Consider the following 11,512-nt stretch of genomic DNA (forward strand, 5'->3'; position numbering starts at 1 on the left):
TTTTTTTTTTTTTTTTTTTTTTTTTTTTTTTTTTTTTTTTTTAATTAGAAAGAACAAAAAGATACAATTCATATGGATTTGAATTGGGTCTAGTGTGACTTTGTAAAGAAAAAGTAAACAAAAAAAAAATGACACTCAACTTTTTTTTCTTCTTCTTCATCCTTCTCCTCCGTGTATCCGCCGGAGCGGAGCCAAATTACTACAACTCATTACTTCCTTCCGATGCCGTTGCTTTACTCTCTTTCAAATCCACAGCCGATCTCGACAACAAGCTTTTGTATTCCCTCACTGAGCGTTACGACTACTGCCAATGGCGCGGTGTCAAATGCGCCCAAGGACGCGTCGTTCGTCTTGTTCTCTCCGGCGTTGGTCTCCGTGGCTACTTCTCTTCCTCTACTCTCAGCCGTCTTGACCAGCTCCGAGTTCTTAGTCTCGAGAACAACTCGCTCTTTGGTCCGGTTCCTGATCTTTCGCCTCTCGTTAACCTTAAATCTCTCTTCCTTAGCCGGAATCAGTTCTCCGGTGCTTTTCCTCCGTCGATCCTCTCTCTCCACCGGTTGATGATTCTCTCTCTCTCTCGTAACAACTTCTCCGGTTTGATTCCTTCTGGAATCAACGCTCTTGACCGGTTAACTTCACTGAATCTCGAGTTTAACCGGTTTAACGGAACTCTCCCGTCGATGAATCAGTCGTTTCTCACGTCGTTTAACGTTTCTGGTAACAACCTCACCGGAGTTATTCCCGTCACACCGACTCTGTCTCGATTCGATGCGTCGTCGTTTAGGTCTAACCCTGGACTCTGCGGCGAGATCATCAACAGAGCTTGCGCTTCACGCTCGCCGTTCTTTGGATCGAGTACGAACAAAACGACGTCGTCTGAAGCTCCGTTAGGTCAAAGCGCACAGGCGCAGAACGGTGGCGCGGTGGTTATGTCTCCGGTGGTTACGAAGAAGAAAGGTAAAGAGAGTGGCTTAGTTCTTGGCTTCACCGCTGGTCTCGCTTCCCTTATTGTACTCGGTCTCTGCCTCGTCGTGTTCTCTCTTGTGATAAAGAAACGCAACGACGATGGAGTCTACGAGCCAAATCCTNAACTTCACTGAATCTCGAGTTTAACCGGTTTAACGGAACTCTCCCGTCGATGAATCAGTCGTTTCTCACGTCGTTTAACGTTTCTGGTAACAACCTCACCGGAGTTATTCCCGTCACACCGACTCTGTCTCGATTCGATGCGTCGTCGTTTAGGTCTAACCCTGGACTCTGCGGCGAGATCATCAACAGAGCTTGCGCTTCACGCTCGCCGTTCTTTGGATCGAGTACGAACAAAACGACGTCGTCTGAAGCTCCGTTAGGTCAAAGCGCACAGGCGCAGAACGGTGGCGCGGTGGTTATGTCTCCGGTGGTTACGAAGAAGAAAGGTAAAGAGAGTGGCTTAGTTCTTGGCTTCACCGCTGGTCTCGCTTCCCTTATTGTACTCGGTCTCTGCCTCGTCGTGTTCTCTCTTGTGATAAAGAAACGCAACGACGATGGAGTCTACGAGCCAAATCCTAAAGGAGACACGTCTTCCTCACAGCAACAACATCAATCGCAAATCCAAACTCCAAGAACAACAAGAACAGTTCCGGTTACGAACTCGGATTCTGCATCTCAGAAGCGAGAGAAAGAGGTTCAGTTACAAGCAACGGAGCAGCTACAAAGCCGGATACCAAACAGTGGGAGTCTTGTCTTCTGTGGTGAATCGAGGAGTCAAGGGATGTATACATTGGAGCAGCTAATGAGAGCTTCGGCTGAGCTTTTGGGGAGAGGATCAGTTGGGATAACGTACAAGGCGGTTCTTGATAATCAGCTTATTGTGACGGTGAAGAGACTAGACGCGACTAAAACGGCTGTGACGAGTGAAGAAGCGTTTGAGAATCATATGGAGATTGTTGGTGGACTCAGACACTTGAATCTTGTTCCCATTAGAGCTTACTTTCAATCTAATGGAGAGAGGCTCATCATCTACGATTATCATCCCAATGGTAGCTTATTCAATCTCATTCACGGTAATTATCTCATCTTCTTTAATCTCAAAAGTTGCAATTTTGTTTTTTTTTTTGTGAAGGGTTTTAGTTTATCTAACTCACTGAGTTACATCCGAGTTTATGATCTTGTTTAATTTAATTGCGTTGGTCTTAATTATGACGTGACTAACCGTTTTGGGGTCATAGAGTCGGACTACTAATGACCCACTCTTTGTTTATTTATAAGCTTTAAACCCTAGAAATTATGAAAGCATGAGTCTTTTTGTGTGTGGAGGGTTTTGTGCACATAGTAGTAGTGAACTTGTTGACATTGAAGATGACCACACAGGCCACAGCGACAATCTCGGGTTTTATTTTACTATGAAAGTTTTGTTCTTTTGCTCTTTTTTGAATATTTCCGTTCAATTACTTAGTCGTAGTGGGAAGAAGACAGACTTTGGTGGAACTCTGTGCTGTTTTTTCTCCACGTGAAATCTCGTCTTTTGCAATGGCTTTGTCTACTAGACCTTTGTGTTAGTGCTTAAATGCCCGAAAAATAAAAGTAAACCATTTATGTAAATACTCTTATTACTGAAATTGTAAACATTTTCCAAGAATGGGAAGATTGCATCTTAAGAATGTTTGTTTCTTAATCTGGTAATGCTTTGATTTGCTGCTTCTCTTGGTCCCATAGATATTGTACCAAATAAAAGACACTTCTAACTAATCTCCAAAATCCAGGTTCAAGATCGTCAAGAGCAAAGCCATTACATTGGACGTCATGTTTAAAGATTGCAGAAGATGTAGCTCAAGGCTTATACTACATCCACCAAACCTCATCAGCATTAGTCCATGGAAACTTAAAATCCACAAACATTCTCCTAGGACAAGACTTTGAAGCCTGTTTAACAGATTACTGCCTCAGTGTCTTAACAGATTCTTCTTCTGCTTCACCTGATGATCCTGACTCATCCTCCTACAAAGCCCCTGAGATCAGGAAATCATCACGTAGACCGACTTCCAAATGTGATGTTTATTCGTTCGGTGTATTGATCTTTGAGCTTTTGACTGGTAAGAACGCGTCGAGGCATCCGTTTATGGCGCCTCACGATATGCTTGATTGGGTGAGAGCAATGAGAGATGAAGAAGAAGGAACAGAGGATAATAGGCTTGGGATGATGACTGAAACAGCTTGTCTTTGTCGCGTGACATCACCAGAGCAAAGACCAACGATGAGACAAGTGATTAAGATGATTCAAGAGATCAAGGAGAGTGTTATGGCTGAAGAGAACGATCCGTTCCGGTGAATCAAAGACTCTCTGTAGGTTTCCTCCGAACAATTTTCCAAGCGGGTATTTTCAANTCACCTGATGATCCTGACTCATCCTCTTACAAAGCCCCTGAGATCAGGAAATCATCACGTAGACCGACTTCCAAATGTGATGTTTATTCGTTCGGTGTATTGATCTTTGAGCTTTTGACCGGTAAGAACGCGTCGAGGCATCCGTTTATGGCGCCTCACGATATGCTTGATTGGGTGAGAGCAATGAGAGAAGAAGAAGAAGGAACAGAGGATAATAGGCTTGGGATGATGACTGAAACAGCTTGTCTTTGTCGCGTGACATCACCAGAGCAAAGACCAACGATGAGACAAGTGATTAAGATGATTCAAGAGATCAAGGAGAGTGTTATGGCTGAAGAGAACGATCCGTTCCGGTGAATCAAAGACTCTCTGTAGGTTTCCTCCGAACAATTTTCCAAGCGGGTATTTTCAAAAAAAAATTCCAAGCGGAGGGGGGTTAAGTTAGAGAAAGAGAATATAGGGTGCGTAAATGTAATTTTCTTAGGATGTGGGGTCGGAATTGTAAGACCGTTGGAATTTAGAGGACGAAAGTCAAAGAAGTTTCCTTTTTTCTTATCCGTGGATGGTATCAACCGTTGAAAAAATTGGGTATTTTTACCACAAATAATTGTGGATTCTATTGACGCTCCACCTCTGTCAGAATGATCCACAATGAGAGAAGTCAATAACTACAGTACAAATGTTAACATTGACATGTATTTTTGAAATTAATATGATTTTTTGTGCTATATTTAGTATTCTACTCTTTCATACAAAAATGGTTTATATTGTATTTTAAATGTATATCTCTTATCAAAATGCAACGGGATTTTAATTTTGACATTCAACGTTTACAATTGTAATCGACAAACAAATAGTTGTTATAGAAATTAGAATCACCAATTAGTTTGCTCAATTGTAAGAGTTTTAAAAAATGGTTGTAGAATCACCAATAATTTTTTTGATGTCCATAACTATGTCAGATGCAAATTTGGATTGGAACAAAGCGTTTATACAATTCAGCCCAAAACTAATTCAAGAACAAAAGCCCATATCTAAGTTATAGCCATCTTACGATGCCAAGTTTGATATCAGCGGCCCATCAATCTTTCCGTCGGACGACATATATATTATAAGTCTACCAGATAAGATATATTGTACCAAGATTTTGTGTATGCATGTGGTCCTTTAAAAGAATACACAAAGATCTAGTTATTTTCTTAATCATAACTTCGAATGTAGGATGGATTGATACAACAATACACTGTTGACTTGATTTCTTATCCTATTTATATAAATTTAGAATTCCGGATAACGATTTAGGAAGATTTGTTTTTATCGAATCCGATTTTGGGAGTTTAATGAATTTTCGCCGGTTCGTTTATCTAAAAGCATATACTTAGTTTTACGAATTTGTTCGTGTGAAGCTGAATATTTTTCTTTTTTCTTATTAAGATCTGCTGCAACTAAACTATTGTATCGGTTGGTGTGTTATATTGATTTAAATCAAAGATCATCTATGATAATTTACGAAAGGGTGTTATATATATATATAACCCGTATGGCCGTATTGGACTGATTCTGTTGAATTCATTTATGTTTATACAACAACAATAATATAAACACAAAAACGATCTATAAAGAAACTGGCAAACCCCATAATTTTGAAAATAAACATTGTAAACAAAGTGGTCCAGTTTCTATAAAATGTAATGATATTTTGCTTTTCCGGGGTAATTGGCACCATGTTCACGTGCCAACTGGGTCACAGCTAAAAGTTACATTATTAAAATCTCATATTTCCCTACTAAAGTTATTTTTTTTTCTAATTATTCTTCTTGTAATATTATTAAGATTTTTAAAATTTAAACCAAAGTCGTGGGAACAATCCAAATATCACTCAACTCCTACCCCACATATTTTATATGATAATTTCGATATAATGTTTTTTTTTCTTCTAATTCTTTTGCGTGTAACGATTCCCAAATGATCGTAGAATTCTTGTGAAAGGAACATAAATTGCTAATTAAATTTGTTAGTATATAAATTATTCTTTGTGTGCTCCTAACAAGAAAAATACTTGTAAAATATAATCGGAATAACTTATAGATATATAAACAGACGTGTGTATATATATATATGATGATTAAGGACCACCTAACAAATTTGTGAATACAAAAAAAATAATCGCTTTAGAAAGAAGAAAAAAAGGTCCATTTAGAAAATTATGACCTATGGAGGTATATTAGTAGTAGATGGGTTCACATCAGAGGCATATTATTGAAATCGTGAAGAAACAAGTCAAGAGAGCAGCAAACATCATAAAATATGGTCCAACTTATTAGTATACTATAAAGATTTATAGTTATATCGTATATAATATATGCTGCAGCCTGTAAGCTAATTTCATTGTTAAAAAAAACTAGAATAAAGATCATTATCCAAAGGAATTATTAATGGAGAAAATACAACTCGACACTCCTGAAAATAACATAAAACAATTATTGAAAGATCGGTTCTTTCGCGGATTGACATTTATCTAATCATTAATCTAATATCCACCTGCTGTATATAATATTTGATTTAGAAGAAAAAGATTCAATTAATTTTTTATGTGCTTATTGTTGTTGTTTTTGTTGATCGTATTATTTGGTTTGCTGTTGTAGTTAATATCGATTGGGAAACAAATTTTCTTTTTGTATTCAGTGATTATATATAGTTAATGTATGTCTTTGATTGGGTTTTGTATAAAATATGATGATGGAGATGGAGCGTAAGTGGGTTCATAAAAATTGATTAATACCAAAATTCTCCCTGGAAACAAAAGTTTAGTAGAGCAAAAGAGAGAGGACAAAAGTGAAGAAAACGGGGAATGGAATCAAAAGGGACAAAAAGGACAAAACATACAATACGTGTCGTAATAATAGTACACATAAAGTCAAATCCTAACGGTATCCATCCCCAGCCTCACAGCCCACCGACCGACCGACCTACCTTCCTTCCTTCCTTCCTTGCTCCACTAATCCTCTGTACCGACGTTACTGTATTATCCCATTAAGGCAATTACATTAACACTAATACTACTACTACTACTGCTGATAGAAGAGAGTTTAATTACAGTAATTTTTTTCATCATACAGTTCAATTTTATTCTATGTTTTTCATTTTTTTTTTTTTCACCAAGACACACCAATAAAAAAAAACTAAAGGAAACGAAGCAAATTCCAGTTTTTTTTTTTTTTTTTGGCTTGAAAAGTACAAAAGAAAGGTTATTAAAAGAAGAGATGCGATTCTTGCAATACGAGTATAAATTATTTTATCATGGAATTGTTCGTAAAATATATCTCTATGAATTCTTTTGTTCTCAAATATTTTCTTATAATTCTACTAGCTACTCTAAAATTTGTACCAGCCAAAAATGCCCGTCCATGTATGTCTCTCTCCGTTACAAAAGTTTTCATTTTTTTTTTCTTTCTGATAAAAACTGTTTGTAAAGTTTTTTTCACCATGCAATATGATTGGTAGTAATTAACATAGGATATATATATATATATATATGATTTCAGTTAATAATGGAGAAGGTTTTTTTGACCATGATTATATAGACAGAGAGAGTTTTCAGGTATCTTTAGTATAAATTTACTAAGAATTTGGTATGTACAAATAAAATAATGTATTCGTTTGCGTACTATAATACTTATGGATAGTAGAATATATATTTTGATTATTATAAAAAAATAAAATAAAAAAATATGGGATGCGCATGTCATCTCCACCACCTCTTCATCCGCCTATCCTCTTAAAAAGTTTCTGTTCCATTAAAAATAACAAATCATCACACAAAGATACAGCTTTCATCATCCTCCTCTCCCAATATATTTTTCCTTTTATATATATATATTTTTTAAAACTGATAATTTCTAACGAAACAGAATGTTTATTTTATACAAAGAAAAGGAAAAGAAGAAAAAAAAAAACTTGTTATATATATATATATATATAAACATAAAGATGGAAATCCAAGTTTATCTTCTAAATCCAACTAACCTAAAATTCTCTCTTCTCTCTTTTACTTTTTTTTGTTTTTTTTGTTCTACTGTCGGTGAATTTGGATTTTTCTCATCCTCTCCTCCCATCATCATAATACCACCTGCTGCAAGCTCTCTCCGACATATTTATTCTATCTCTCTCTCTATCTCTCAAAGCTTTCGATCGAAAGGTCTCTTAAATTAAAACCCACCCTCGAAAAGTCTTTCTCTTTGGAGGGTTTTTTTTTATAGAAAAGATCCTCCTCCATGGACGGCGGCGCAGTAGCTGACGTGGCAGTCGCCGGTACGAAGAAGAGAGAGAGACCTTACAAAGGTATAAGGATGAGGAAGTGGGGAAAGTGGGTCGCGGAGATTAGAGAGCCAAACAAGCGGTCTAGGCTATGGCTTGGCTCTTACTCGACCCCTGAGGCGGCGGCTCGTGCTTACGACACGGCGGTTTTCTATCTTAGAGGACCCACGGCGAGGCTTAACTTCCCTGAGCTTCTTCCTAGAGAGAAATTCTCCGACGAGGATATGTCTGCTGCTACGATCAGGAAAAAAGCTACGGAGGTCGGTGCTCAGGTTGATGCTTTAGGTACGGCGGTTCAGAATAACCGCCACCGTGTCTTTGGTCAGAATATAGATAGTGATGATGAGAAGAAGAATTTTCATCGGAGTTATCAAAACGGAGAGAGAGACGTAGAAGAAGAAGATGATCAGGAAGAGGATGACAAGAGATTGAAGAGTGGCGGCCGGTTCTTGGATCGGGTTGACTTGAATAAATTACCCGACCCGGAAAGCTCCGATGAAGAATGGAAAAGCAGATATTAATAAATAAAAAAACAATTACTTTTTTTTATATTTTGGAGCGGTGGCTGTTGCTAACGTAAGCTGCGGCTATGCTTCTACGAATCATTAGCGCCGTTTATGATTTTTTTTTTTTTTTTAGTTATTAATTTTTGTTTTGTTTTGTTTTTTTCCTTTATTGCGGGTTTTGCGGTTTATGGATTTTAGGCTATTGCTTAAAGGATGCAAAAATGTATATTAAGCTACTCATTAATACTCCTTAATGGAAATTTTCGCCCTATTTCTTGTCTTCTTTACTTTCTTTAAGTTAGTGTTTAAAAAAGGAATTACTCAAAATACCCTAAACTTCAACTTGTTGTATTCCAAACATAACACAAACTTAAATGAACAAAATTCCTATTTTTTATAGGAAATCTTAATGTAAGGTCTTCTTTATTTAAAAAGATTAGGAACAGTTTTGTTAGAAACTGCCCTCTTATAATTTCATATTTAAGGGATCGTTCGTTAGTAATAGATTATATCGAAGGGATGGGATATCAAGTTGAATAATAATAACGGGACAAAGTATGACCTACATGCAATATCATATAAAAGCAACTTGACATTGCCTATCTTTATTAATTACGTCTATGTGTTTTTTATTTTGTTTTTCTTCTAGTTCGTTAAAGTTTGTAATATATATATACACTAAGTACCAAGAATATATACACTAAATCGATTTAAATAAAATATTATGAATAAAATTATTATTTGAGATTTAAGATTTGTTTGTGTAAAACAAAATATGTAATTAAATTTTTTTCGTTTATTCAAATTTACGTTTATTTTCTGTAAAATATGTTTCATCCGTGAAATATTTGAACTTGAAAAATAATTTTAAGGTGGTGTATAAAGTTTTGATGTCTTTTTGTGTTTTTAAAAATTAAATTCATATATTTTATGTTTCACATTATTATCAATATCACTATACCATTAAATAGATAAAGTAATATTTTGAAATTAATAGATTTAATTTAAACTAATTCTAAGTTTAAAAATACAATGAGAAAATGATAAAAGTAATAAAAAAATGATTATTTTTTTTTGTTTGTGAAATATAATTTACTTTTAATAAGTAAATAGGTTATAAAAGTGAATATTTTTCGATTTAATAGTTGATTAAATCTTTTATTTTTATAAATTAATAAAAAACATTAGCTCATAATATTTCAATGCTATATTTATGTAAATAATAACGAGAAGTAAGAGTATTTATTAGAAAGGTACAGAAACTTTGTGAACGCGACACCTCCATTTCTTTTTTGAGTGTTTTGTATTAATATATAGGGGATAGTAGTAAGGTATAATAATATGGATAAGATTTTGAGTCGTCGGGGGACTTGGGGGTGTTTTGTTTTTTTGTCTTCCGCTCCATTTCCATTTGTTCTGTGGGTACCATTTAGATTTTATATGCTCCATCTTTTTCACTTCTATTATTACAAATTAATTATTGTTGCTTTTATTTTGAGATGTGTTTTTTTAATATAAAATTTCATACGTATAGTTTTAGTTTATATCGGAGCTTGAAAGCTTCCTTCACCATGCATTTTACAATTATCTATTAGTATTTGTTTGTGACAGGGGCAAGGAGAACTAAATATATATGTATATATACATATTATCATATAACGTATTGCATTTGTCCATTACTTTTTGTCGGCGCATTTCTCCATTTTTTTCTAGTATGCAAAAAACCTTTTACATATGAAAAATCATTATTGCCATAAATTATATTATTTTGGTATGTTTATCATTAACGATTTTCTGTAATTTTAAATTAATACTATTTATCTATCTATAAAAAGGTTTACATTATTGTTAAGATAGTACATTAAAAGTAAAAATTTATATTATTATTAATGAATAGTACATTAAAAAAATTATCTTATCTAAATATGTTGTAAAAATGTATATATATAGTCCAAAAAAAGAAGTATATATATGTTGTAAAAATGTATATATATAGTCCAAAAAAGAAGAAGTATATATCTGTTGTAAAAATGAATTAATTAGAAACATAAGATGTATAGTTTCTGATTATGTTTGTTATTATTAGAAAAGGGAAGAAACCAAAAAAAAAAAAGCGAAGATACTAAAAAAAAGAAAGAGTACAGGTGGATAAGTCCAAGACAAGAATGGCAAAGGTGGAGCTTTGATTTGATATTTGATCGGCCTTCACTTTTTCTTCTGTTAGTAAACTTTCTTTTATAGCTAAATAATTCACGAACCCAAACAAATTTAAAATTTAATTTATTTATTTTATCTTTTTATCGGTCTCATATAGTACAGTGAGAGCATTTTGGTGTTTTTGTTTTTTCTTTTTTAGACTCTTATGACATCAAATGAAAAAGAAAAAAAAAACAAACTGAAAAAACAGTAGAGTGGAATAATTGAACCGTAATCACGACGAATCTGACCAAGGCTAATGCCAATACAGAGTCGACTGATCAATATAAAATCATTAACCATTACCCAAACTTCATGTCTGATCCTTGTTTCTCCTTGTCATTATCTCGATGGAGTCATCTCTTTAAAATTGTTAGGCATTTTAAAAACCACTATCAAATCAAAGAGTTCACACTTTGCATAGTACCTGGGAATGTGAAAGCCTGATTCATAAATTGGTATCCAGAAGTTTAAAAGATCAGGGAACTATATAACAAATATATTTTTAATCAACCAATCTTGTACTTATTGTGTAAATATAAAATCAGGATATTCTGCCACTATGTGGATGAATGATGACGATGAGCCGTGCCCGTTCATAACAGCAAGCACAATTAAATGGGCTTTTTAAAAATAAGGCTGAAACTACTTTTTGAACTTGAAGATAAAAAACCAATAAGTTCGTCAATTTTGGTTTACATTCGGTAAGTTTTTGGGTCTATAATTAAAGCGTCAGCTCATTTGGTAAGCCTAGTTTGGCCCAGAGACATTGCGAGTTTGTCTCATTGTGCACGAACTGAAAAGAAAAATATGTGACTTTGTAAATAATAGACGATTTCAAAAGAATAAAGAAACAACAAATAAAATCAACTTTTTTTTTTTTTTGGTTAAAAGGCATTCAATTGATAAACAGAAAGAGAAAGCAAATGTTTACAAGGCTAAGAAAGCCCACAACCCATTAGGGAAACTCATAGTTGAAAGAACATAACTTGAACCCTTACAATTGAACCAATAGTTAGGATTTAACTAGATTTACGGTTGAGAATTTAACCGCCTAACCTCCTTCAATTATTGCTTTCGATACGTCCAACCCAAAAGAAAGTGAAGAGTTGCAGATTGCATCTGAAGTA

The 11,512-nt window shown here is 34.6% G+C and overlaps 2 protein-coding genes across 5 annotated transcripts; both read left to right on the forward strand.

Annotated features, from left to right (window-relative positions):
• LOC104762836 (probable inactive receptor kinase At5g67200) lies at positions 66-3,362 on the forward strand. Of its 4 annotated transcripts, none has more exons than XM_010486231.2 (3): positions 66-1,083; positions 1,569-2,042; positions 2,742-3,362. In XM_010486231.2, exons 1-3 carry the CDS (start codon positions 129-131, stop codon positions 3,305-3,307), a joined length of 1,995 nt encoding a protein of 664 aa, XP_010484533.1. In that variant the 5' UTR covers positions 66-128; the 3' UTR covers positions 3,308-3,362. The 4 variants fall into 4 exon arrangements, with proteins under 4 accessions (XP_010484533.1, XP_010484530.1, XP_010484532.1 ...); XM_010486228.2 differs by having other exon boundaries at positions 66-1,043; positions 1,511-2,042; XM_010486230.2 differs by having other exon boundaries at positions 66-874; positions 1,315-2,042.
• Positions 7,170-8,466, forward strand: LOC104762837 (ethylene-responsive transcription factor ERF010-like). The gene has a single exon (XM_010486232.2). The coding sequence runs from the start codon at positions 7,638-7,640 to the stop codon at positions 8,199-8,201; it is 564 nt and encodes a 187-aa protein (XP_010484534.1). The 5' UTR covers positions 7,170-7,637; the 3' UTR covers positions 8,202-8,466.

The sequence above is a fragment of the Camelina sativa genome, chromosome 18, assembly GCF_000633955.1.
Source record: "Camelina sativa cultivar DH55 chromosome 18, Cs, whole genome shotgun sequence".
NCBI lineage: Eukaryota > Viridiplantae > Streptophyta > Magnoliopsida > Brassicales > Brassicaceae > Camelina > Camelina sativa.

Excerpts from the sequence above, each read along its gene's own strand:
- LOC104762836 (XM_010486230.2), top strand. The coding sequence starts at position 129 with ATGACACTCAACTTTTTTTTCTTCTTCTTCATCCTTCTCCTCCGTGTA. Across the intron at positions 875-1,314 it reads AGTACGAACAAAACGACGTC|TACGAACAAAACGACGTCGT; the intron begins GTCTGAAGCTCC and ends CTTTGGATCGAG. Across the intron at positions 2,043-2,741 it reads CTTATTCAATCTCATTCACG|GTTCAAGATCGTCAAGAGCA; the intron begins GTAATTATCTCA and ends TCCAAAATCCAG.
- LOC104762837 (XM_010486232.2), top strand. The coding sequence starts at position 7,638 with ATGGACGGCGGCGCAGTAGCTGACGTGGCAGTCGCCGGTACGAAGAAG.